At 61.8% G+C, this 23075-nt stretch overlaps 1 protein-coding gene across 1 annotated transcript; it reads left to right on the top strand.

The window, feature by feature from the left end:
* Nucleotides 1–352: 352 nt before the first annotated feature.
* TMEM201 (transmembrane protein 201) lies at nt 353–22234 on the top strand. The gene is made up of 11 exons (XM_036257422.1): nt 353–470; nt 6542–6662; nt 7099–7293; nt 8602–8778; nt 10407–10759; nt 11400–11603; nt 16429–16661; nt 19075–19146; nt 19633–19923; nt 20628–20765; nt 21812–22234. Exons 1-11 carry the CDS (start codon nt 358–360, stop codon nt 21907–21909), a joined length of 1995 nt encoding a protein of 664 aa, XP_036113315.1. The 5' UTR covers nt 353–357; the 3' UTR covers nt 21910–22234.
* Nucleotides 22235–23075: the final 841 nt, after the last annotated feature.

The raw sequence follows: 23075 nt of genomic DNA, 5'->3' as shown, positions 1-23075 counted from the left end.
CAGTCCTAGCAGCGCAGATGCTGAGGTTGGCAGGCTTTGGGAGGGGCCTGAGGAGCGCGGGAGCGGACCACGCCGGCCAGGGCTCCGTGCCGCCTCCCACCTCCAGCCGCGAGGGGGCGCAGTGGGCCGCCGCCGCTCCCCCAGAGCCCCGCCCACCGGGCTCGCCCCACTCCCTCATTGGCTGCGCGGCGGGAGCGCGCCGAGTCAGGGGGTGGGCCCGCGCCGGCTACAAAGCGACGAAGGTCACGGCGCGAGGAGGTGCGCGCCGCCGCCGCCCTGATCCGCTTGCGGCCCTCCTCCGCGCCGCCGCCTGCTGCCCGCTGCCCGCCCGCCGCCCCGCCGGCCGCGCGGGGAGCCATGGAGGGAGTGAGTGCGCTGCTGGCCCGCTGCCCCACCGCCGGCTTGGCCGGCGGCCTGGGGGTCACGGCGTGCGCCGCGGCCGGCGTGCTGCTCTACCGGATCGCGCGGAGGTGAGTGCGCGCGGCCCGCGCGGCCTCGGCCCTGCGTCCCCGCGTCCCCGCGCCCGCCGCCCGCGGCCTTCCCGCTCGGCGGCTTCTGGGGCCGCACCGCGCCTCCCTGCCGGTGCCCGGTGCCCGGCGAGGTCGCGGCATTGCGATGGGGGCCGGGCCTGCGTGCCCACGTGCTAGGACCCGCTCTGCACGCCCCAGCCCGCAGAAGAGGACGGCGTTTGGGATCCGTGTCCGGAAGCGGCTGAGGAGTGGGCTGGGGACTCCGGGACTGCGGGGCGGGCGAGACCAGCCAGCACGTGGGTTACAAACTTCCTTCCCCACCGAGACCTGTGCTGGCGGAGGAGCTGCAGCCTCCCCCAAACCCTGCGGGAGAATCCCCGGCGATCAGACCGCGCTGACTGATCACACCCAGCCCCGCTCCCTGGTCCTCGAGAGCACGTTGGGGTGGCCTGATGTCGGGGGCACTTTCTGGGCTGCTACACTGCCTCGGGCGCCCTAATCTCGCATTAGCCCATTGCAGAACCACAGCCCCTGCTCTCCCTAGAGAAGCTGAGGGACAAGAGAACTAAGTCAACTCTTATTGATTGCAGGAGTGAGGGTATCATCTGAAGTGGTCTGACCCTGGAGCCCGCGCCCCTAACCCCTGGGGAAAGCCTGGCGCACTTCAGGAGTGTTTAAGATGGGCCGGTGCTGCGGCTGAGCTGGTTCGGGGCGGCCCCCAGCCCTAGCCCACACTCAGGGATCATGACGACCCCATTCAGAGCAGCCTGTCATGGACCTCCCTAGCCAGGGCTTACATACAGCTCTTGCTTCAGCAGGGACTGCAGCAGCTGGACTATCTCCCGATCTGATCCCCCTTCCCAGGCGACAGGGAAAAAAGGTTGTGGTTGTAAGAACATTCTGAGGACCCGGTGGGTGTAACTTCAGCGAGAGAGGTGTGAAGCTCAGATTTTAGGTGGAAGAAGCCAAGGCACTTGCCTGCGGTCACTTGGCAGCGAGTGGAGGAGCTGGGGTGTAAACCTGGGCAGTCTGAATGTCCTTCCTTCACCACCACCATGCACCAGTTCTCACCCAGGAGTAAAAGAAGTGAGGGTGACTGAGTCACAGGCTTCTCGGAGGAGAAGGGGTAGGAGGAACACCAGCTGTGTCTGCAGGATGAGCCAGACTGGTAGGCTTAGGAGGGGGCGGTCTCCAGGGGAGGCAGTCGGGATCGAAGGAGCAGGAGCCCCCAACTCGAAGGGTCCCTGACAACCCACATCTCTAGTGTCCCAGTTCCTGCCCTATTTCTGGAAGCTGGGAGGGCTTACAGAACGAGCTGATTGAAACCAGTCATTTTATACATGAGGTGCAAGGTGCTTTGCCCCGCCTCATTTGTGTGCAGTGTGGCTGCTTTTGGACTGGGTTGCGTGCTCCCGTGTCTTGTGCTTCGGCTGTTGTCAGGCGGCCAGGCACAGCTTTCCCTCTCCCCAGGGCCAGAGTCGGGGGCCTCTGTGCAGAGCTGGGTGTGCTGGGCAAGCTGGTGAGGGGAGCTAGGAGGGTCTGGCAAGGCTCTTCACTCCAGCAGCACGAGGGATGCCGTGGGGTGGCCTTGGGACCTGTTGGTTGTGCTAAGGACCAGCCCTTCTCGGGATGTGCTGATATGCTCACAGAGCACGGCATTTGTCTGGGATCATAAATTGGCCACTGTCACAATTCGGGAGCAAGACCAGCCTCGCAGAGACTGAACCTTTCTCCTTCCAGGGAGGAAAACACCTCGACAGAGGAACGGTGGCTTTGGCCACTGCACGGGTTTTGAGTGACCCTCTGGAGGACACATAAGGAGAATTGTTTTTGGAAAGTGACTTGACCTTGTGGGTGTTTGCGGGCCCAGCATAGAGGTGGAGGGACATGGAGGGAACGCTGGCCGGGGGATCCACAGGAGAAGGTCCCCTCCCTGAAGGGCCGACCTGGCTTTCCCACCAGTACTGATGGCCGGAAGCACCTGCACGCGGCCACGTGGTGAAACCTGGGGGCAGGTGCTACTGTTCTCCCCTTTCTACAGCTAAGGAAACGAAGTCTCGGAAGGTTGGGCTTCCTGTCCTTCAGCACCCAGCTGTTAAACAGCAGATCCTGCGCACCCATGGGAGCCCATGGCTGTCAGCATTGGCATAATAGGGTACACTTCCTGTAGCCTGCATGCCTGGGTCCAGGTGGCTTTGATGGCCCATCCCTCCCCCAGCCCCTGCTGCTCTGCACTGCGTCCAGGATCCATCCTCTGCCAGCACGCCCATGCTCAGGACTCAGGGGCCACCCACAGCATCCAGAGGTGTTTACTGAATCGTCCACTTTGTCCTCGGGAGGCCGAGGAGGTGCAGCTTTCAGGTTAAGGAGCAGAGCCTTGTCCTGGCACCGAGTCCCTGTTCCCCTCTCCTCTCTTCATGCTCTCCTCTCTGGCCGAGGGGACATGCTCCCTGGACGCACGCTGGGTGGTCCCCCTCTTCCCAGCACCCCTGCTTTTTTGAGTGCCATCTGTTCCTTTTGCCCTGCTGGCCAGCAAACCTGTTTGTTGGGGTGACAGCAGACGCTCTGCTTTTTGGCCTCTCTCCTGTGGCATCTGTCACCAGCTGCCCCGTGAGGTCGTCACTGTCTTGTGTCCAGGTCAGAAGTGGAGAGCTTGCTCTTGTCTACCGCTCCATGAGCCTAGCTCAGTGAGCACCAGGTGAGCAGGGCCCGCCCACTCCGGCAGGGCTGTCCCCCTCCCCCCAGAGGTGGGCTGGGCTTGCTCCCCCTGGAGGCCCCTGGGTCCTGGCTGGCGTTTTGATGCTATCGTTGCTACAGCCCAGGAGACACCTTCTTGGATTCTCCCTGTTGGGTGAGACAACATGTGTTATCCAGTCAGGGCACAGTGGAACAAGTGAGGAGCCAACTACGGGTCCAGCAAGGACCCCCCTCCTGGGGCCCTGCCAGAGGATGACCACTTGGCCCCTAAGGGACCCAAGTCTGGCTCTGAGAACACCCTCAGGGCCTGGTGGAAGCTAGTTGACATACTGGCCTGGTACAATGCTGGGCTGAGCAAGTGCCCAACCCCTGGCAGGGCCCTGGGCTAAGGACCTGGAGCTGCAGCCCCTATGGTGAACTCCCTCCTGGGGCACACACCTGCATCTGTAGGGAGCTGTGGGATGTCAGAACATGGGCTTTGTTTTAACTGAACATCTGTGTTCGGGGCTGATGGACTGATGGGGTGGTACTGCTGTTGAGGGCATATGTTAGCTTTTTCCCTGGTGTGTGTGCCGGCTTGTCCGGGACAGTCCAGCACACTGCTCCTCCCGAGGGACGCCTGCGCTCAGCTGCTCAGGCCCCTCTGGCCGCAGGAGAGCCAAGAGCTCAGCACAAGGGTGGTGTGGTGGGAGCTGAGTGGCTCCTGTCTGCCCATCTGCTGGGGCCGATGCTGCCTCCTGAGGCGAACAGGGAGGGACATTCTGTCCTGTCACATCGGACCTTCTCCACCAAGAGTGGTTGGTCCCAGAGCCTTGCTGGGCAGAGGTTTTTGCTTGGGGAGAGGTGGGTTGGGGGGAGCTGGGGGCATTTCCCTGAGCAAGAGTGGGGCCGGGGCTATGCTGGCTTGGAATAGATGGACCCAAACGTTGCTCCCTCGGGTCAGGTGGAGGTGGGTGTAGCCCAGAGACCAGGACCACAGGACCAGCATGGAAACCGGACAAGCTGTGAAATGGTCTGTCGAGTGGAGCCCCGGACACAATTCACAATCGCCCACGTGTCAAACGTATGGGAGGCCCAGACTGGTGCGTGGGGGCAGAGATTCAGCCCAGCTCCCACTGCTTTGCTAGCCCATCTGCCACTCATGGACCTGTGACCCCCGCCTGACCATGAGAGAGGACCCTCCCCCACTCACCTGGGCAGGGATTACCAAGGGCTGAGAGTGACAGGAGCTGGAGCTGCGCGCCCCAGGGACTTGGGCTAATCCTCCTCCCCTTCCTGCCACCAGCTTCCAGGCCAGGCTCATTTCCCTAGCAACGGGACTCCCAGTGGAAATGATGACTTCTGGGATGGGAGGGGCTTCGAGGCTGGTTCTCAGGACGGAGGCTGCAGTTCCTGCGCATCAGCCGTAGTCCCCTGGGCTGGCGTCTTTGTCCCCTTCCCCATCCCTCTCTTTATTCATGGGCTGCCAGCTCCTCTGCTTGGCTTCAGTCCAGATGTGGCGTGGTGGGGTTCTGGGGTGAAAGGGCTGGAGGGCCCCAGGGGGCCGATGAGAGAGGTCACCTAGGCATCATCCCCCCGGGACACGCCCTGTGCAGTTACAGAGAAGCCTGGAAAGCAGGTGCTGATTAATCAAGTGAAAGCCGGGTGCTTCATTGCCCAGCGGCGCCACGTGCTGGCATCTCCGAGTGGGGCGGCGGCCACACCTCCAGCCAGGGCTGCTCCTCCGTGCTCTGTGCAGGAAGCACAGTGAGGTGTCAGTGCTGAGCGTTGCTGGATCCTCTTAGCTCTCTGGGGCGGCATTGTCGTGATCCCCACTGGCCAGACGAGCAAGAGAAGTGGAGGTTTCTGGAGGCAGAATGACTTTCTCCGAAGGCCATGCCTGTGACCACATGCTGCTCTTTCCAGGCCCTGCCTCTGTTGTTGACAAGTTGTGACATGACAGTCCTTTGTCCATTGTGAGGGCTTTGGCCAGAGCTGGGGCAGGGGTTGTGGGGCTGTGGCTGCATGGGGCAATCCGGGTGCCCTCTGGACCCTGGCCCTTCCCTGCGGAGCCTGCTTTCGTCTCCTCTGTCCATCTCTGGCTTGGGGGAAGAAGTAGGTTGAGAGGATTTGGGGGAGAGCACTTTCCTGAGCCTCCTCCGCCCACCGCATGTAACTGCATTTCTGGGACATTTTGGCCAGGCACTGCTAAGCACCCCTACGCACAGTGCCCTGTGAGGAGTCGTTCTCGTCCCCAGGTAACAAGTGGTGAGCACTGGGGAGCTCTGCTAGCCTGCCGCGGTCGGTGGGGGCGGGCAGGAGGCAGCTGCGCTGTCCGGAGTGGGAGCCCTGCTCACAGGGACAGGATAGTGACAGAGCTGGCCCTTTACGGCAGAGCACCTTTGTGTGTCTTGTGTCATTGGATCCTTGTGAGGCACAGATAGCCTGGGCGCGTGCTCTCGCACTTTGCAAATGTGGCTCTAGGTAGTCGGGCGGGAAGGACGGACAGAGGGCCTGGAGCAGTGGGTCTCAACCTTCCTGAGGCCGCGACCCTTTAATGCAGCTCCTCATGTTGTGGGACCCCCACCATAAAATTATTTTTGTTGCTACTTCATAACTGTAATTTTGCTACTGTTATGTCTTAGGTGACCCCTGTGAAAGGGTCATTTGACCCCCAAAGGGGTCGCGACCCACAGGCCCTAAAGGGATAGGAGGCGCTCCCGGGGACTGATATCTAGAAGTGGGCAGAGCTGGGGCCTCTGGCTCCTGGAAGCTGGGGGGCCACCTTTGTGGTGTGGCTGCCCACTGTAGCAGGGTCCAAGCGGCACCCCCACAGCTGGTGGTGGCCTGGCCAGGACCCCAAGGCTCAAGCAGCTGCCTCCCATCACCCACATGTGCCTAGACCCCCAGGGCTGGAGGGCTCTGCTAGGCAGTTGCTGCGCACACCCTGCCACACCCACAGCCCTCGAGGTGACTGGAGGGCCCAGAGCACAGCTCTCCTGGTGTCTGGGCTGGGATTAGCCTGCAGACCCCACTTGTCACCACACGTGTGGCCAGGAATGCCACTGTGGCCTGATGGCTCTGTTCCCTCCACTAGGGAGGGTTGGCCGCAGGCCCAGCAGCTGTCTCTGGTCCCCGCCCCTTCGCCTGCTTGGCCCCATTCCTTGGAGACTTTTCTTCTGTGCAGCGCGGGAGGCTTCTTCCGGGTGGAGGCTCCCTGGGAGCGCCTTTTCCGCAGCCTGAACAGGCCTCTCAGGGTGGGTGTCGGGTCTGGCTGGGCCCTGGGATACCTGGGGGGCGGGGCTCTGCCTGGTCCTGCCTCCCACCCCCTTCCATGTTCTCCTTCATGCACAGGGGCAGGGGCTTCCTCTGACTCTCCTCTTCCCTGTGCACAGGACGAAGCCGACACACACCACGGTCAACTGCTGGTTCTGCGACCAGGACACAGTGGTGCCCTACGGGAACCGAAACTGCTGGGACTGCCCCCACTGCGAGCAGTACAATGGCTTCCAGGAGGTGCGCCCGGGCCGCAGGCCTTCGTCCCACCCCGTCCCACCCTCAGCACAGCCCTGACCCTGCGCCCCTCCTCTGAGAAGGAAACAGGCCCAGGGGACCGGGGGACTAGAGTTGGCAGGTTGGGTTCAGCCTGGATCTTTCTGGCCCACGCCCACTCTCTGCCTTGCACTAGACCAGGGGTCTGCGGGCTCTGCAGACCACGCTGTGCCCACGCCTCAGCTCTGCCCAGCCACCGCAGTTATAAACGTGGTGCACAGCCCTGCACCAGACGCCCCCTGGGGGCCGTGCCCTCGGCAGCGTGCCCACCGGGCTTCCTTGTGAGGTGTCTGCGGAGGGAAAGCTGTGGCCTCTGTCCTCGCGCGGAGCCCGCTCCGGCCGCTGTGGAGACTCGCACGTTGGGTTGGGGCTCCTCTGCTGACTATCCCTTCTCCCCCAGAATGGTGACTACAACAAGCCGATCCCCGCCCAGTACCTGGAGCACCTGAACCATGTGGTGAGCAGCGTGCCGAGCCCCCGCACCCCCGCGCAGCCCCAGCAGTGGGTGAGCAGCCAGGTGCTGCTGTGCAGGAGGTGCAGCCACCACCAGACCACCAAGATCAAGCAGCTGGCTGCCTTCTCGCCTCGGGACGAGGTGAGGCCGGGACAGGGAGGGGCGAGGACGGGCTGGGGTGCCTCAGAGCAGCCTGGAGGAGGCGCGCCCAGGGCTCTCCAGACAGTGCCCGCGGGGTCCCCTCCCACCCTGACCCATGCGGGCCCAGCATTCCGGGGGTGTCATCTTTCATCTCGCCGGGGTGTGCTCTGTTCCCCCTCCGTGGTTCCTGCTCTCTTGGCTCTAAGCCTGGGAACATCGTAGAAACCTGGTGCCTGCCGGTCCGGAGGGGTTTGTCCCTGGGCAGGGGCAGGTCGTTCCGCCTGGGCCTTGTCACATCCATCACCTGTGTGCCTCTGAGTCAGGCTTGTCCACAGCTGGCCAGACGCTTGGTTCTGCAGGTGGTGGAGGAAGCCCCTGGCTTCTGGGAGGGGAGCAGAGCAGGGTGCTGCTGAGAGGCTGGGTGTCAGGAGTCCACCTCCCTGGGCCTGCAGTGGAGCCCGGCAGCCTTGTCATCTAGCCAGTCCTGCCTCTGTACCCTGTGGCCAGTGGTTGTGACTTCAGGAGCTGAGGCCCAGAGACGCTGGCTTTCCCAAGACCCTTCCGGGGGCGGGGAGTGAGAGGGAGGAAAACCGGGATCTCGGGCAGGGAGGGTGGGGCGTCTGCAGAAAGGAGGAGGCTTGTGTGATTTGGCAACCGGGGTAGCTTTTCTGTGAGTTTGGTCCCAGCAAGGTAAGATCAAACTGATAGCCCTGCTGGCCTCTACAGGCAGGTGTTGGCGCCCTGGAAATGGGGAGGGAGAGGGGCGTCTCTGCATCCTTAGGAGGAAAGGAGGGGTTGCACTCAGTCTTCCGGCTATTCCTGAAGCCCCAAGGACCCTACAGCTCCCACTAAGCCGAGCCAGGGGCCCTCTAGTGCCTTCTGGACCCAGGGTTTACAGGAGGGGAGGCCCTGCCTCTGGGGTGTCTGTCTACTCGAGTCCAGAACCAGCTTCTCCCGTGGCTCACCACCTTCCTGGAGCTTGAGTCCAGGAGCAGGGCCTGAAGCAGGGGCCCCGCTGAGAACTCCGGGCCTCCAGGGACATCCTCTGGAGTAATAGAACTTGGCCAGAGTGTCTCACATCACCTGCGGGTCCCTGCTGCATCCTGAGCTCTGGGCTAGCCCTTGTTCCCGGTCACCATCCCTGGTCACTGCCTCCATGCGCTTTGTCCTGTTGGGCAGCAGAGGAAGCAGATCAGAGTGGGGACAATGACCCACGGTCACTCCACTTGTGAGTGAACTCAGGTTCAAGCCACTAGGCGGCAGCCTCAGTGGACCCAAGGGCCTGAGCCTCTGCCCCCGACCCCGCAGGGCAGGTACGACGAGGAGGTCGAGGTGTACCGCCACCACCTGGAGCAGATGTACAAGCTGTGCCGGCCGTGCCAGGCGGCCGTGGAGCACTACATCAAGCACCAGAACCGCCAGTTGCGTGCCCTGCTGCTCAGCCACCAGTTCAAGCGCCGGGAGGCCGACCAGAGCCACACACAGGTCTGAGCATGGCGCCCAGGAGCATGTGGGGCGTCAGCCCTTGGGCTTGTGCAGGATACCCCCTCACGGAGGGCTGGGCACCACTGACTGGAGGGCAGCTCTCCAGAGCTGAGACTCTTCTCCCTGGGGGACAACCTTCCCAAGGGGCCACCTTTCCACCCTGTCCCAAGCCTCGTTGTATCAGCAGCTGGAGCAGTGTCCTGAGAAGAGTGGCTCAGTATTGGGGCCCACCGTCATTGGCGCATTTGATGGTCTGGAGGTGCCCTGCAGTGTTGGCACCTCCCACACCCGTCATGGGTTCCCACAGCACCGCGCGGCGGCCATGCTCTTCGGCTCTGTCTCTCCCACTCACAGCCACAGAGAGCACGCGGGAGGGCCCCGGCCGGTGTGGCTCAGCGGTTAGAGCGTCGGCCCGGGGACCAGAGTGCCGGGTTCGGTTCCCGCTAAGGGCATGTACCTCGGTTGCAGTTTGTCCCCGGCCCTGGTTGGGGTCGTGTGGGTGGCAGCCAGTCAGTATGTCTCTCTCACATTGATGTTTCTCTCTCTCTCTTCCTCCCACTCTATCTGAAGATAAATGCAAAGATGTCCTTGGGTGAGGATTTAAAAAGAAAAGAAAAGGAAACCACGCAGGAGGCTAGGTGACTGACAGAGGGCCCCACACCCCACGCCCGCTGTGCCGAGGCACAGGGATTTAAACCCAGGACCCTTTGGCTAAAACGCGTTAGTTTTTCATCAGCATTTAGTTAGTGGAATGTTCTGGTTTTTCAAATCTGATATAGTAGCAAGTGAATTTAGACATAAAAGCCATCCCCCCCACCCCCCAAGGAAATTTCTACCCACACCCTCAGGTCTCCAGATGTGCCCTGTATCCAATTGGCGTGTGGTTTCCGTCTGCAGCCACGCCCCTGCCACACCGCCACGCCGCCCGCCTGCAGGCCGTGTTTGCGCGGGACGCTCAGACCCGTGGCTCTCCTCTTCACGTGCTCCCAGGCTGAACAACCCGGTGCCGTCTTTTTAACTTCACTTTGGCCGGAGTCATGTATATGTTTATTATAATTCCAGTAGAAGTCACAGAAGGGGAAGCTATGGTGAGAATTTGGCAAAATTACCAAAAAACTTACTTGAAAGAATAAAGTCACCATAATATCAACAAGATTTCTTTAAGAATGTAGTGAACTCCCCCACATAGTAACTTTCGTAGTGGGGTGAAGACCCAGAGATGGGACGGGTCAGCGGAGCTCAGCAGTAAGCCTAGGGACAGCTGAGTTTTGTTTTTGTTTTTTCTTTATTGATTTTAGAGAAGAAGGGAGAGGGAGAGAGAGAGAGAGAAACATCGATTGGCCGCCTCCTGCATGCCCCCCACTGGGGATCAGGCCCGCAACCTGGGCATGTGCCCTGACTGGTAATCGACCCGGCAGCCTCTTGGTGCAGGGTCGACGCTCAACCACTGAGCCACACTGGCCAGGCCCGAGTTTTGAGCACTGTAAAGGCGTCTCTGCTGATCGGGACTGGGTGGCTTCTTCAGTGCATGCTCTGGGGCCCTGGCCAGACCCCAGAGCATAGAGTGGGCACCAGAATGGCTCTTGGTGGCTCTTGCCATCTCGCTGACCAGTCTCTCCCTCCCCCAGAGCTTCTGCTCATCTGCTGTGAAGGCTCCAGCCCAGGTCATCGTGCTCCGTGCCCTCGCCTTCCTGGCCTGTGCCTTCCTGCTGGCTACCACACTGTATGGCACCAGTGACCCCTTTGCCCCGGGAGTTACCCTGCCTCCAGCTTTGCCCCCTGGCGGCAATGGCTCAGCTGCTTCTGACAACAGCACAGCCCCTGGGGCTGAGGGCTGGCGTGTGCTGCTGGGCCTGCTCCCGGAGCATGTGACAGAGAAGCTATGGGAAGCCTGGGCCTTCGGGCGGGGCCACCAGATGGGCATCGTCGTGCTGGGCCTGCTCACCTGCCTGCTGGCCATGCTGCTGGCCGGCCGCATCAGGTGCGTGTGGGCCCCGTCTGCTCTGGATCGCTGGTTCCTGCCTCGGGCGCGGCTGGGGAGGGAAGGGCTGGTGCTGGAGCCAGGAGGGCTTGCTGGGCACGCCGCCCTCGACTCAGCTTCGTGTCCTGAAGCATGTGCCCCTCTTCCCAGCAGCTGGGAGCCCAGTGGGCGAGACGGAGCAAACGACTTGCCTCACAGGGCAGCGGCACTCACAGCAGGCCCTCCACTTTCTGCTCTGTGCCGGGGCCCCGGGGCCGAGTCACCGCTTCTCTCCACCTCAGGTTCCCGATAACCACCCCCACCTAATGGGCCGCTGGAGAGGCGGGGGGCTCTTGGGCCCTTGATCTCCCACCCCCTGCAGTTGCATACCCTGTTCTGAACGGTGTCCGCATCATCTCAGTGACGGGGAGGTTGCTTAGCCCCGTTTTACAGGCTAGAACCCTGAGCTCAGGACAAACACCTGCTCGGAGTCGTGCAGCGTGTACGTGTTGGAGGCGGATTGAGAGGCCCGCGCTCTTCTTGGCCCTGGGTTGTGTCCTCGGGGCGGGGCCGGTGGATGAAGGAGGCAGGCCGGGGCAGCATGAGGAGGGGACTTGCCCCGCTGAGATGGGCCCTCCCACAACCCCTGCTTTTCTCTCAGGCTCCGGAGGATCGACGCCTTCGCCACCTGCTTGTGGGCCCTGCTGCTGGGGCTGCACCTGGCCGAGCAGTACCTGCAGGCTGCCTCGCCCAGCTGGCTGGACACGCTCAAGTTCAGCACCATGTCCCTGTGCTGCCTGGTGGGCTTCACGGCAGCTGTGGCCACGAGGAAGACGACGGGCCCACGGAGGTTCCGGCCCCGAAGGTCAGAGAAGCAGCAGTGATGCGGGGGGAGGACAGACGGACGGACAGCCCCAGAGCTTTGCCCCAGCCCGGAGCAGGGCACTTCTCTGTCTTGCATCTTTCTTCCTGCCTCACTCTCACCCCCGTCCGGGCCCAGCCCTTCACTTCCCTGAGGAGTCGGGCCTGCCCCTCTCCCCTTCCCATTCCACACCAGGAAGTCATCCCCAACCTGGGGTGCCCCCGGGGGCCCTTTAGCTGCTCACCACTGCCACCGTCTATCTGGCCAAAGACCCCCTCATTGTCCCAAGGCCAGAACACGGACAACACCCACACAGCCTGCCTGTGACTCGTCTGAGCTCCTGGCATGGCCTGGTGATGATGGCCGCAAGCTGGGCCCTTGCCACGTGGCCTGACCACTTGGGGAACTTGATATGGGCAGGTACTGCTGAGCGGGGCCCAGAGGAGAGCCCTGCACCGCGTCCCCACATCACTTCTCTGGTCTGTCCCTTTGGTCCTGCCCAGTGCCCGCCAGCCCCGCTTGAAGCTGGTGGGACCAGGAGTCTGGGCTGCCCCCTGGGCCCACTGCTCCATCCACTCCAAGACCTTCCTGAGACCCCTGTGACCCCGCAGCCTCCTTCCTTGGGAGTGGAGGGTGCAGTTCTTGTGCCCAGCTGGCCTTGACCACGAGTTTGTAGGGCGAGGCTCTTACAGTGAACAGTGGAAAGTCCTTTTCTGCTGTGGTCAGCGGGTTTCCTAACTGCCAGGCCATGGTGGGAGTTGGCCCAGGCTGGGGAGTCTGAAGAGTCCTGTGTTCATCTATTTATTTGGCATGACTGTGGGCCAGACAGAACAGGACACACATGCCCTGCCCGGTTTCTGGAAGCCCCTGGCTCTGCCCTGGAAGGTCAGGACCCCAATCCTCATGGCTGGGCCTTCCCCAAGCCCCTGCAGGAACTGGGGTTCAGGCTGCCCCGACTGGCCGGCAGTGCAGAGCCTGAGCCACCGCCCCAATGCCTGGGATGTCCCCAGCTCTCCACCCACCCTCCGGATGACACCTGGGAAAATATCTGGTTGCCCAAGGTTAGCACAGGGTAAGCAGCCCAAGGGACATGAGGTCCATGAGGACACCAGGTCGTTTGTCACTTTGTCACTCTGGCCTGTCACTGTTCTTCCAGCCCCTGGCATCCCTCACTGAGGGTGCTCAGGCTTCTACTTTCTGCTTTGCAGTGGGGCAGCCACAGAGCCCACAGGGGCCTCCCTGGGTCAGGTAGGAGCCCCATGGCCCGTGCCAGCCTAGAGCCCCCGAGGGGCTGCCTCCCAGAGCCGCTGCTCCAGGGGCCTCCCTCCACTCCACAGTCGAAGGCCAGAGCAGATGGCAGGTGCTTGAGGGCACACTGAGCTAGGGGCCACCGACTGAGCCTGCAGGGCAGCTGGGACAGGCCCCAGCCAGACCCCGGGTGCGGGCCCAGAGAGCACAGGAGTTGTAGTGGAGCCCCACTGTCACTAATCCTCGTGTTCGCGGACCCTAGAGACTGCCTCTTTCCACATATGTGTGCGAAGAGCCTGGGGGGTCGGGAGCTGCTCCCCATTGGCCCTGTGGTCTCAGACAAGGCCCTGCCTGCTTGTTCTGTGTGAGGTGAGGTGAAGACATCCTGAGAAGACGGGAGGAGGAGTGGGGTGGCCGAGCCAGGTCCTAGCCCTGCTGGCCCGTCGCCTGTCCCTTCACCCCAGCCGGCCTGCTGGTGGAGAGCCAGGGGTCTGTCGGCTAGGCGGTGTGCGTGCCCTTGCGTCTGGAGCCTCCTGTTGCAGGAAGCTGACGGCCTGTGGCTAATTACTGCTTTTCTTGGTGTTGAGTAGAAGCAGGACATCTGTGTGTGTGTATTTAAGTTAGATTATTTATGATAGCTGGCCGGAGCCCTGCGGAGCAGATGTCTGTCCTCACCCCCTGGTGGGGATGGGAAGACACCCTCATGAAATGAGCCTCATAGAGGAAGGCTTCCTGCCCTTTTAGAGTTCTGTGTGACTCTCTGAGTCACCTATCTGTCCCTTAAAGTTTCATTCCTTGGAACATCCTCCAGCACCTTCTGACATTACTGGCAACAGCTGAGGAAGTGCTGGAATACTGGGATCGTGGTTGATTAACTGGGAACGTGTCACCCCTGCCACGGACCTGTGTCGCCAAGACCTGGGGGAGGTGCACGTGGCTGTCTTCTCTCCCTCTGGGCCTAGGGGACCCGTATCCCTGTTTGACTGTCGCGTGTCTCGTCGTCTCTCTGGCCATGTAGTAGAACTGCAGATGATTGTCTAGTGACCCTCGAATCACTGTAACGCAGCTCCCGCCGTAGACGCTGTGTGTTTGATGTTGTATCTCAAATAAATGCCTCCAGGCCCTGCTCTGGCCATGGGCGTCAGGTGCCATGTCTTTTTTGTTTTTTCTTTCACGTTCTTTCCGAGGCTTCTGTGCCAGGGGTGGGGACTGGGGGACAGGCATGCCTGCAGGGTCAGGTTTGGGAGCTGGTGGCAGGGGCGTGGACCGGCACGGGGCCGGCTGTCCTCGCGTGCCCTGCTGGGTGGGATTCCCGGTCTCAGCAAACTGCTGCTTAGGACCTCCTTGCGCCTTCCGCTGCTGGCTCTGGCTGGGACTGGGTGGAAACACGTCCCTCAGTGTCAGGACACTGCAAGCACCGGCCCTTCCTCAGACCCCTTTATCCCCGTGACGTGCAGGCGTGGGTTCTGGCCTATTTGAGGCCGTTCCAGAGCGCAGGGTGGTCTGGGGGCCTTGCCGAAGGGAGCGCGGTTCTCGGGGGCCAGCGAAGACGGGGCCCCTTTGACAGGAGGCTCTGCGGAGCTGGTCTCACACTTGGCACCTTACAAGGGTTCACTAATTGAATGGTGTCATTGGGTGTCACAGCAAGAGGGGTCAGACCAAAGAACTGTCTCCGCCTCAGTGCCAAGGTTTTTAGTATAATCAGAGACAGGACAGCATGGGGGAGGCCCCAGGTGTGAGCAGGATCGGGGAAAGTGCTGGCAAGACCCAGCTTGTCCTGGGCCAGCTGACCACCTCTGAAACCTGCAGCCTGGCTTGGACCCTCCCTGTCACCCGCTTGCCTGGTGGGGGTGGCGCAGGAGTTCCTGGCAGAGTCCTGCTGCTGTCTGCTGGAAGGGCCTGGGTGCAGGCAGACCTGGGTCCCCTGGGAGGCAGGCCCCAGCAGGGCACAGCTTTGTGTGTGATCGGAGCAAGTTGGCCAGAGGCCCCTCGAGCCCTTACTGCCTCTGCTCGCCCGGAGCGACCCTCCTGCCGAATGGTTGCGCAGTTCAGAGATGACGGCAGGAAACCGTAGCTTCTCTTCGGGGTGGAGCCTTCCCCCGGTGTCTCGGGCTTCAGAACAGGTCAGCAGGTGGGGTTCGGGCACGTGCAGCCTGGGGCCAGCCAGGTTGATCAGACCCTTCTGCAGCTTGGCCTGGTGAGCTCCTCCCTTTTCTCCACGTTCTCCAAACACCAGCCCGCCTTTGGTTCTGAAATCCTGATGGGCTGCTGGCCTTTTGGAAGGCATTAAAGAGGTCACATGGTCTGCAGGAGGACAACTCTGACCCTGCACTGTCCTTAAAGATTGTTTTGTTTTGTTTTTATCCTCACCCGAGGGCATTTTTCCATTTTTTTGTTCAGATAGAGTGGGAGGGGGAGAGAGAGAGAGAGAGAAGCATCGACGTGAAAGGGAGACATCGAGTGGCTGCCACCCGCACAATCCAATCAGGGCCGGGGACAAACTGCAACCAAGGTACATGCCCTTAGTGGGAACCGAACTGGGTCTCTCTGGACCACAGGCCAACGCTCTAACCGCTGAGCCAAACCGGCCAGGGCTCAAAGATTGTTTAAAGGGAGGGGTGAAAAATAGCGAGGAACTCATCAAAGTGCAGCTTGACTGGCCGTGCCCTGGGCGTTTGGTTGTGAGGGGCCTGGTGGGTTCCTTGGCCGCCCGGCTCTGCTGCAGGGTCTCAGCCAGCCTGCCCGTCCATCGGCACATAGTCCATGGGCTCATTTGTCCCTTGGGACCGAGGTAAGGCTGGACCTCCCGCAACTCCATCCAGACAGTGGGCAGACTAATGTATTAACTGTCTCTGTCCTTCCTCCTCTGTAATCGGTTGCCTTAATCAGAAGCATGGTTGACAGTCTGGCTTGGGCCACCGGGTCCTGTTGTGTGACTTGTACCATTCTCGAGTTAAAGAGACACTGTCACCTTCTGTCTTTTGGGCAGCCTTGCGGTCACTTACGGGTCTTTCCTAAGTTTGAGTTTGGCTTGTGTCCTGTGTGTCTCTTCCTGGGGATCCTAACCCTGGCTGCCCGCCATCCCCTGCTCTGCAAGGGGCTTTAGCTCAGTGTCCAGTGTCAGGCCAGAGAGCAGCAGTCGGGCCCCGGGGAGCAGGGCCCCCGAGCTTGGCTGCTGTCAGGAGGCTCTGGGCACGAGCAGGAAGAACAAGGAGCCCACGGCCGTCACTGAAAGCCTGGCGCAAGGCTGGACGTTTTGGCTTCAAGGCGAAGGGTTGGCGTGAGGTTGGCAAGGGCGACAGTGTCACTTTAATATCGAGATTCTTAGTGGAATTAGTTTGCTGTGACGCTGAGGGGGAACGGAGGGGGCATGCAGGGAGGGGTGGGTCACGCTGGCACCTCCCAGCCACCCCATCCTAATGGTGTGAATGTGGTCCGACTGCTTTTCCGCTTGAACTAACGCACGCCTCCTCCAGGACCCCGACTCAGGCCCCACCTTGGACCAGGGAGAGGGAGCAGCTGGCCGAGGCGCCTCCAGAGCCCCGGGCTGACCCTCTCTCCCCGCCCACGGCTCTTGTAGGTTCCTCTCTGGAGACTCTGCCGGCCTTTTCCCCGCGTGCCCCAGCCTGGCCATGCCCTGCCCGAGCGGCACAGGCTCTTCGCCATCTCTCTTCCTCCCCACGTCACCTGGCTTCCTGCCCCTCGCCAACCAGCAACTGTTCCGGTCTCCCCGACGGGCCTCGCCCTCCTCGCTGCCAGGCCGCCTCAGCCGGGCCCTCTCGCTGGGAACCATCCCCTCTCTGACCCGAGCAGGTAAGAGGCACTGGGCGCGACGGGCAGCTGGGCACAGGGACTCCAGCTGCGTACAAGCTGGAAGAATTGGGTTCAAGTCCTGCTGTGCCCACTGAGTAGCTGCCTTTCACCAAGAGACTTAACCACTCTGAGCCTCAGTTTCCCTCAAGAAAAATAAGACCAGTAGTAGCGCCTGCCTGGCGGTGGTGGTGGTGGTAAAGCGAAAGGATGTGTTTCTTTATTTTTATTTTTCAATCCTCACCCCAGGATGTTTTTGCATTTATCTTCAGATAGAGAGGGAGGAAGAGAGAGAGAGAAACATCGATGTGAGAGAGACACATTGAGTGGCTGCCACCCACACGACCCCAACCGGGGCTGGGGACAAACTGCAACCGAGGTACATGCCCTTAGCAGAAACCAAACCCGGCCCTGGCCAGTTTGGCTCAGCAGTTAGAGCGTCGACCTGCGGTCCTGAGAGGCCTGGGTTCGGTTCCCGCTGGGGGTGCGTACCTCAGTTGCAGTTTGTCCCCGGCCCTGGTCGGTCGTGTGGGTGGCGGCCACTCGATGTGTTCCTTTCACATCGATGTTTCTCTCTCTCTCTCTCTTCCTCTCTCTCTCTCCCACTCTACCTGAACAAAAAAATGGGAAAATGTCCTCGGGTGAGGATTAAAAAAAAACAACAAAAAAAAGAAACCAAACCCGGGTCTCTCTGGACCGCAGGCGGACGCTCCAACCGCTGAGCCGAACCGGCCAGGGCTGAGGATGCATTTCAAGGGCTCCCAAGGGCAGTGGCATCCAGCAGCAGTAGGGCACGTTCATGCCCTTGGGGTGTCCTTCTGTCGCCATTCTTGCTGTTACTGCTGCTGTTTTCAGACCTGGGGGCCGGGGCATTTGCCCCTGGCCTTCCTGTGTGGTCCGGAGGGCAGGATTCAGTTCAGGTCAGGCATACTGACTACGTGCTGCACGTGGACCCTGAGGTGACCGAGACCTGGTCCTTGTCAGGAGAGACCGTCCCACTCGTCACGCTTCCCCACCGCGTCTCCCCGGGAGGGCGACTGTGAGTCCACCTGGTTTTTCCTGCTCGGAGCTCTGCGCCTGTTCTGTGCTGGCCCTCCCCCAGGGAAGCCTGGGGCGGGCGGGGCGGGCCTCACCCCTCACCCTTGGGGTGGCCTCGCCGGACCCCTTCCTCCGAGAGCACAGGCGCCTCTGGGCTGCACAGAGCTTGCCCACGCGCAAACTGTCACTTCAGCCCTTCAGCAGCGCAGGTGGGGTCCAGCTCAGTCAGACCCCTCAGCCTGTTTCTTTCGTGACTTGCCTGGGGACCTGCTGCTCTAGGAGGCGACCCTGTTGGGTGCAGGCGGCGTCCTCGTAGGTAGAGGTGGGTCACACTGCAGGAAGGACGCTCACAGGGGACACAGCGTTTGGGCTGAGGTGGGTAGAGTTCGAGGCCTTCGGGTGGGATCGCCCCGAGGACAGAGACCGAGACTGGACATCGCTGGAACCAAACGCGGCGGGTCGCTAGGAGGAGGGGCTGCGCCTGCCCTCCTGCCAGGAAACCATTAACCAGCAGAGGTCCTGGGCCCTGCGTGCCTGTCACAGCTGAGACCGCGCCCAGTTCAGGCCCTGGGATGCCCTGGACATGGGAACCTGGGAGGCCTAGCAGCTGGCCCTTCCCCCAAAAGACTGTTGTCTGGAGCTGCCCACCAGGAAGGAGCCAGGGTTCCAGGCCCTCCGGGTAGGGGTGCGGCAGCTTTGGGCCCACATGGGTGTAGACCCTGCTGGAGCCTTTCACCGATCATCTTGGAGGGAGTGGTAGACTGCTTCTTGTTTATTCCTTCTTATTCCTCACCCGAGGATACTTTCCATTGATTTTTTAAGGCAATAGGCATTTTCTTTCTTTTTTTATTTATGTTTTTTTTTCTCCTTTATTGATTTTACAGAGAGAGGAAGTGAGAGGGAGAGAGAGATAGAAACATCGATGAGAGAGAACATCAATTGGCTGCCTTCTGCATGCCCCCCACTGGGGATCGGGCCCACAACTTGGGCGTGTGCCCTGACCAGGAATCGAACTGGTGACCTCTTGGTGCAGGGATCGACGCTCAACCACTGAACCACACAGGCCTGACCTTTTATTATTATTTTTTTTATCTATTTTTTTCATTGATTTTTTTAGAAAGAGGGAGAGAGAGAGAAACATTGATATGAGAGAGACACTTCAATTGGTTGCCTCCCACATGACCCTGACCTGCGCCCAGGTGCATGCCCTTGACTGGAATCAAACCACCAGTCTGTGGGCCCTCGGCCCTCGGCCCTCGGGCTGGAAGGCAGGATGTAAACAACAAAGATTGGATTCAGCAGAGCAGCCTCGGGGCTGGAGAGGTGGGCGCCCGTCTCTCTGCAGGCCTCACCTGTGTCACCTTCCCTCCCTCCGCAGACTCAGGGTATCTGTTCAGTGGGAGCCGCCCTCCGTCTCAGATGTCTCGATCTGGGGAGGCTCCTGTTCCAGGTAAGTGGAGTGACGGGGATGTGGCCCCGGTGGTTAAGTGTGAGCGCGGGCATCAGAGGGTCTGTGTCTCAGCTGGGCAGCCTGGCAAGTGACTAAGTCCTCTGCCTCCGTTTCCACTTCTGCGAAACGAGCATGGTAGTTTCCAGGGTTAGATGTCGTGCTGTCCTCATCAGTGACCCCCAGTGGACATGGCCATCAGCAGGTCTTGGGTGAGCCGGCTGACCTTAAGTCTCAAGAGCTGGTTTCTGTCCCGACCTTGCTGTCAGCTGAGGGAGGTACCAGGGCCTTTGGGTAGAGATCAGGAGGCAGAGGGGCATGGCTGAGGTTCTGTGGCCCTCTCCCTCCCTCGGGTCCTGGCGGGGAGGCCCCCTCCCTCCGCAGCCTTTCTTCCTGGGCCAACGGGCAGAGTGGCTGTGGCCAGCTGGCTGTGACCGTTGCATCAGTTCACGCTATCGGCATTGTTTTTGTCACCCTCCCACCCTCCAGATTACTTCTCCCTGCTGTCGGGGAGCTGCCCCTCCTCTCCGTTCCCTTCCCCAGCGCCCTCCGTGGCCGGCTCGGTGGCCTCCAGCTCTGGCTCTCTGCGCCACCGCAGGCCCCTCATCAGCCCTGCCCGACTCAACCTGAGGGGGCAGAAGCTGCTGCTGTTCCTGTCGCCCCCCGGGGAGGCCCCCAGCACCCCCAGCAGCTCAGATGGACACTTGCCTCCCAACGGCAGCCACTTCAGCACCGAGCCCCCCCAGAGGCAGCCAGCGCAGGACACGAAGCACACTGTGGGTACGACCCTCTGCCAGCAGGGCTGTGGGGCGCGCTGTGGTCTGTGGTCAGTGTGGTGGCGGGGACTCCGTCAGGCTGCACAGGGCCCATTCTTGACCTTATCCGAGGGTGTGCCTCCGCTCTCCCAAGCCCCAGGAGCCCCTGGCCTGGCTTCTCATGGCCTTGGACCCTCCAGGACGATGCCCTCTGTTGGCTGCTTTTATTGTCCAATTGTGTAATTGACCTTGAGGGTTGTCTGTTCCTTGGGATGGATCCGAAACGTGTTACATCCTGACAAGCGGTATCTGGTAACAGATATTCTTGCTTTGCTGAAATAATGTTGGTCTGCAAAGTAGTTAAAGCTTTTTAAATTAGACCTCAACCTTGAAAATTTGGAATTCTCACGTGAACATGTAGATTTCTGTCTCTTACGATGTCAGACGACCTGGCCACCCTGGGCCTGAATCCTGGCCAGACTGGTGATGGGCAGGTGGAGGTCCCCTTCCGGTGTCGGCTACTCCCTGCCCCACTGACCTGGACGCCTTACCATGGCTGTCGTCCACCAGCACCCGCTGGCCGGGCATCTCTGCTCCTCTGCAACCAGCCCCCTTCCTGGCAGCTCGCAGCCGGGGTCTGAACGGGGAGCGGGGCGGGCAGGCGGGCGAGGGCTGTCCTGGGCCTGGGGTGAGCTGGGAGCACCCACCGCGACGCCCTTCTCTCTGCAGACATGAGGTCCGTGCCGGAGAGACGCAGCGCCTGCAGCAGCCGCTCCATCAAGAAGGAGGACGACTCATCGCAGTCGTCCACCTGCGCGGTGGACACGACCACCCGGGGGTGTTCGGAGGAGGCCGCCGCCTGGAGAGGTCTGCGCCCTCTTTGTTTCGGGAAGAGGGCGGAGCAGCGTGGGGCCTTGGGTTTGCAGCTGCATCACCCCCGTTCTGTCTGGGACCCTGCCCGAGAAGGACCCCTTGAGGGGCCCTCTGGTGAAGGGCGGTTAGGTAACCCACCGGCGCCTTCTGGTGCGGCCTGTGGCTCAGCAGAGGGCACCCCAGCCTCTGCGGGTCTGCGTCTTCCCCTTACAGTGGCCTCGGTCACGTGGTCACAGGTAACAGTAAGCGGTCAGTCCCGCGGCTGGTCCGCTGACACCGCCTTCAAGGCAGTCGGGGAGGGCGCTGCAGGAGAGCCTGGGCCTGCTGGGGCGGCAGGGGCTGCAGCTGTGCTGGGCACTCGGCTGCCTGGGTTCAGATCCGCCTCCGTCGGGGGCTGCGGGGCCGCTGGGAGATCAGGCCCTGGGTCTGTGTGAGCCTGGTGGGCACTCGGCTGCCTGGGTTCAGATCCGCCTCCGTCCGGGGCTGCGGGGCCGCTGGGAGATCAGGCCCTGGGTCTGTGTGAGCCTGCTGGGCACTCGGGTGTCGCACCCGTGACCCTCCCCTGGGAGCGGGGCACACGTATGTTGAAGATGGACACGGGGTTTCCTGGAAAGATTGGGTGCTGCCCCCAAGTCAGGTGGGATCTGGGGCTGTGACCTGGTAGCACTGAGGTCACCCCCTGAACACAGACTGGGGTGGGGAACCCCACTTGCCTGCTTACCTCTGAGGCCTGGTCAGGGTTCTAGTCCCACCGAAGCCCCATTTCCTGTCTGTAAAGCGAGGTCACATCCCTCCCCCTCCCGAGGTGCAGGCCCAGGTCACCCAGGCCAGTCCTGCCTGTGTGCGGGCTCAGGAAAGAGGTGCCTTCAGGGAGGCAGGACTGACCAGGTGACCGGGTTAGTGTCCAACAAGTAGGGAGGCCCCTGGGGCCAGAAAGAGAAGGGGTGTGGCCCCGGGGCCCCATGGCTACACCTCTGGTGAGACCCCCACCTGTCTGCTGACCTGCGCGCCTTTGACTGGGTCTCTCTACTCCCTCAAAGGTCGTGTCGGCCCCTCCCTGGTCCAGGGCCTCCTGGCCGTGAGCTTGACTGCCAACGCCCTCTTCACCTCGGCCTACCTGTACCAGAGCCTGCGCTGACCGTGCCGCGCCCGGGAGTCCAGAGGGCGAGCAGGTCCCTGCTGCGCCACCACTGCCGCCTCCGCCCTCCGCAGGGCCTGGAGCCGGGACTGAGCCCGCCCTCGATGCCTTCTCCTCCGCCGGCGACTGCGGGCTGTGGGTCCGCCAGGTCCCGCTCCTCCCGCCATCTCGCTGCCATCATTGTGTTTGGTGCTGCCCCAAGCCAGCCGGGAGCCCCAGGGGCTGCAGGGTCCGGCCCTGCCTGCAGGGACACCACCGCCACTGAACCTGCCGCAGGAGCCGGCCGCCTGACCCGAGCTGCGGGCCCTGGCCACCTCTCGTACTGTGCTCCCCGTCCCACCGGGCCTCAGGCTCCCTGGGAGGCGAGAGGGATGGTCCCGGTGTCACCCGCCGCCCCACCCTGCCGGAGGGAAACTAACTTTTCGCTGGGCAGGCCGCTAAGATCCAGCGTCCTCTGCCCCATCTTTACCCTTCTTCCCAGCCCTGAGCCAGGTCTGCCTGGGCTCTCCCCCTGGGCAGGGGCGTCGGGGATCCCTAGCCCCAGGTACCTCAGGATTCCAGCCGGGCCTTCAGGACCAGTGTAAGCATCTCGCCCCAGACTCCCTCTGCCTGAGTGCACCCTGTTCCATTACCTCCGGTGGCCTCTCAGGCAGCAGCCCTGTCACCTGAGGACACGACCAGGGCCCTCGTGCTGCCCGCGGGGCCCTGCTCCGCCCTTGGCCCCATCATGCCGTGGGCCCAGGGCAGCCCGCCGGTCACAGGGGCGCTGGACCCTGCCCTGCCGTGACCCTGGCTCCTTTCAGCTGCTGAGACCCCGCTGTCCTCCCTCTGCTGTCACCATGGGCTGGGTGTGACCTCCTGTCGTCAGGCCACCTTGGCTGGCTTTCTTTCCTCCCATCTACTCTCCATCCCGCCATCGCCCTTCCAGCCACTACTGCAGGTTTGCCCCCCCCTCCCCCGTCTGGGTCTGGTCCTGGCTGGAAGAGGAAGGAGGGTCCTCAGTCTGGCACAGGGGCCCTCGCGATGCTCTGAGGAATGACAGTGTGCCTGTGGATGTCAGACCCCGTCCCTGCTGCCCTGGGCCTTGGACCAAGGTGTGGGGCAACGTGTGTGCGCGTGGCCGTACATGTGTGTCACTGCACCTGTGTGTGCTCATGCATGTGCAT

The sequence above is a fragment of the Molossus molossus genome, unplaced genomic scaffold, assembly GCF_014108415.1.
Source record: "Molossus molossus isolate mMolMol1 unplaced genomic scaffold, mMolMol1.p scaffold_m16_p_12, whole genome shotgun sequence".
In the NCBI taxonomy this organism is placed as follows: domain Eukaryota; kingdom Metazoa; phylum Chordata; class Mammalia; order Chiroptera; family Molossidae; genus Molossus; species Molossus molossus.
This window is presented reverse-complemented; position numbering and strand designations above follow the sequence as displayed.

Excerpts from the sequence above, each read along its gene's own strand:
- TMEM201 (XM_036257422.1), top strand. The coding sequence starts at position 358 with ATGGAGGGAGTGAGTGCGCTGCTGGCCCGCTGCCCCACCGCCGGCTTG. Across the intron at positions 8,779-10,406 it reads CCGACCAGAGCCACACACAG|AGCTTCTGCTCATCTGCTGT; the intron begins GTCTGAGCATGG and ends TCCCTCCCCCAG. Across the intron at positions 10,760-11,399 it reads CTGCTGGCCGGCCGCATCAG|GCTCCGGAGGATCGACGCCT; the intron begins GTGCGTGTGGGC and ends CTTTTCTCTCAG.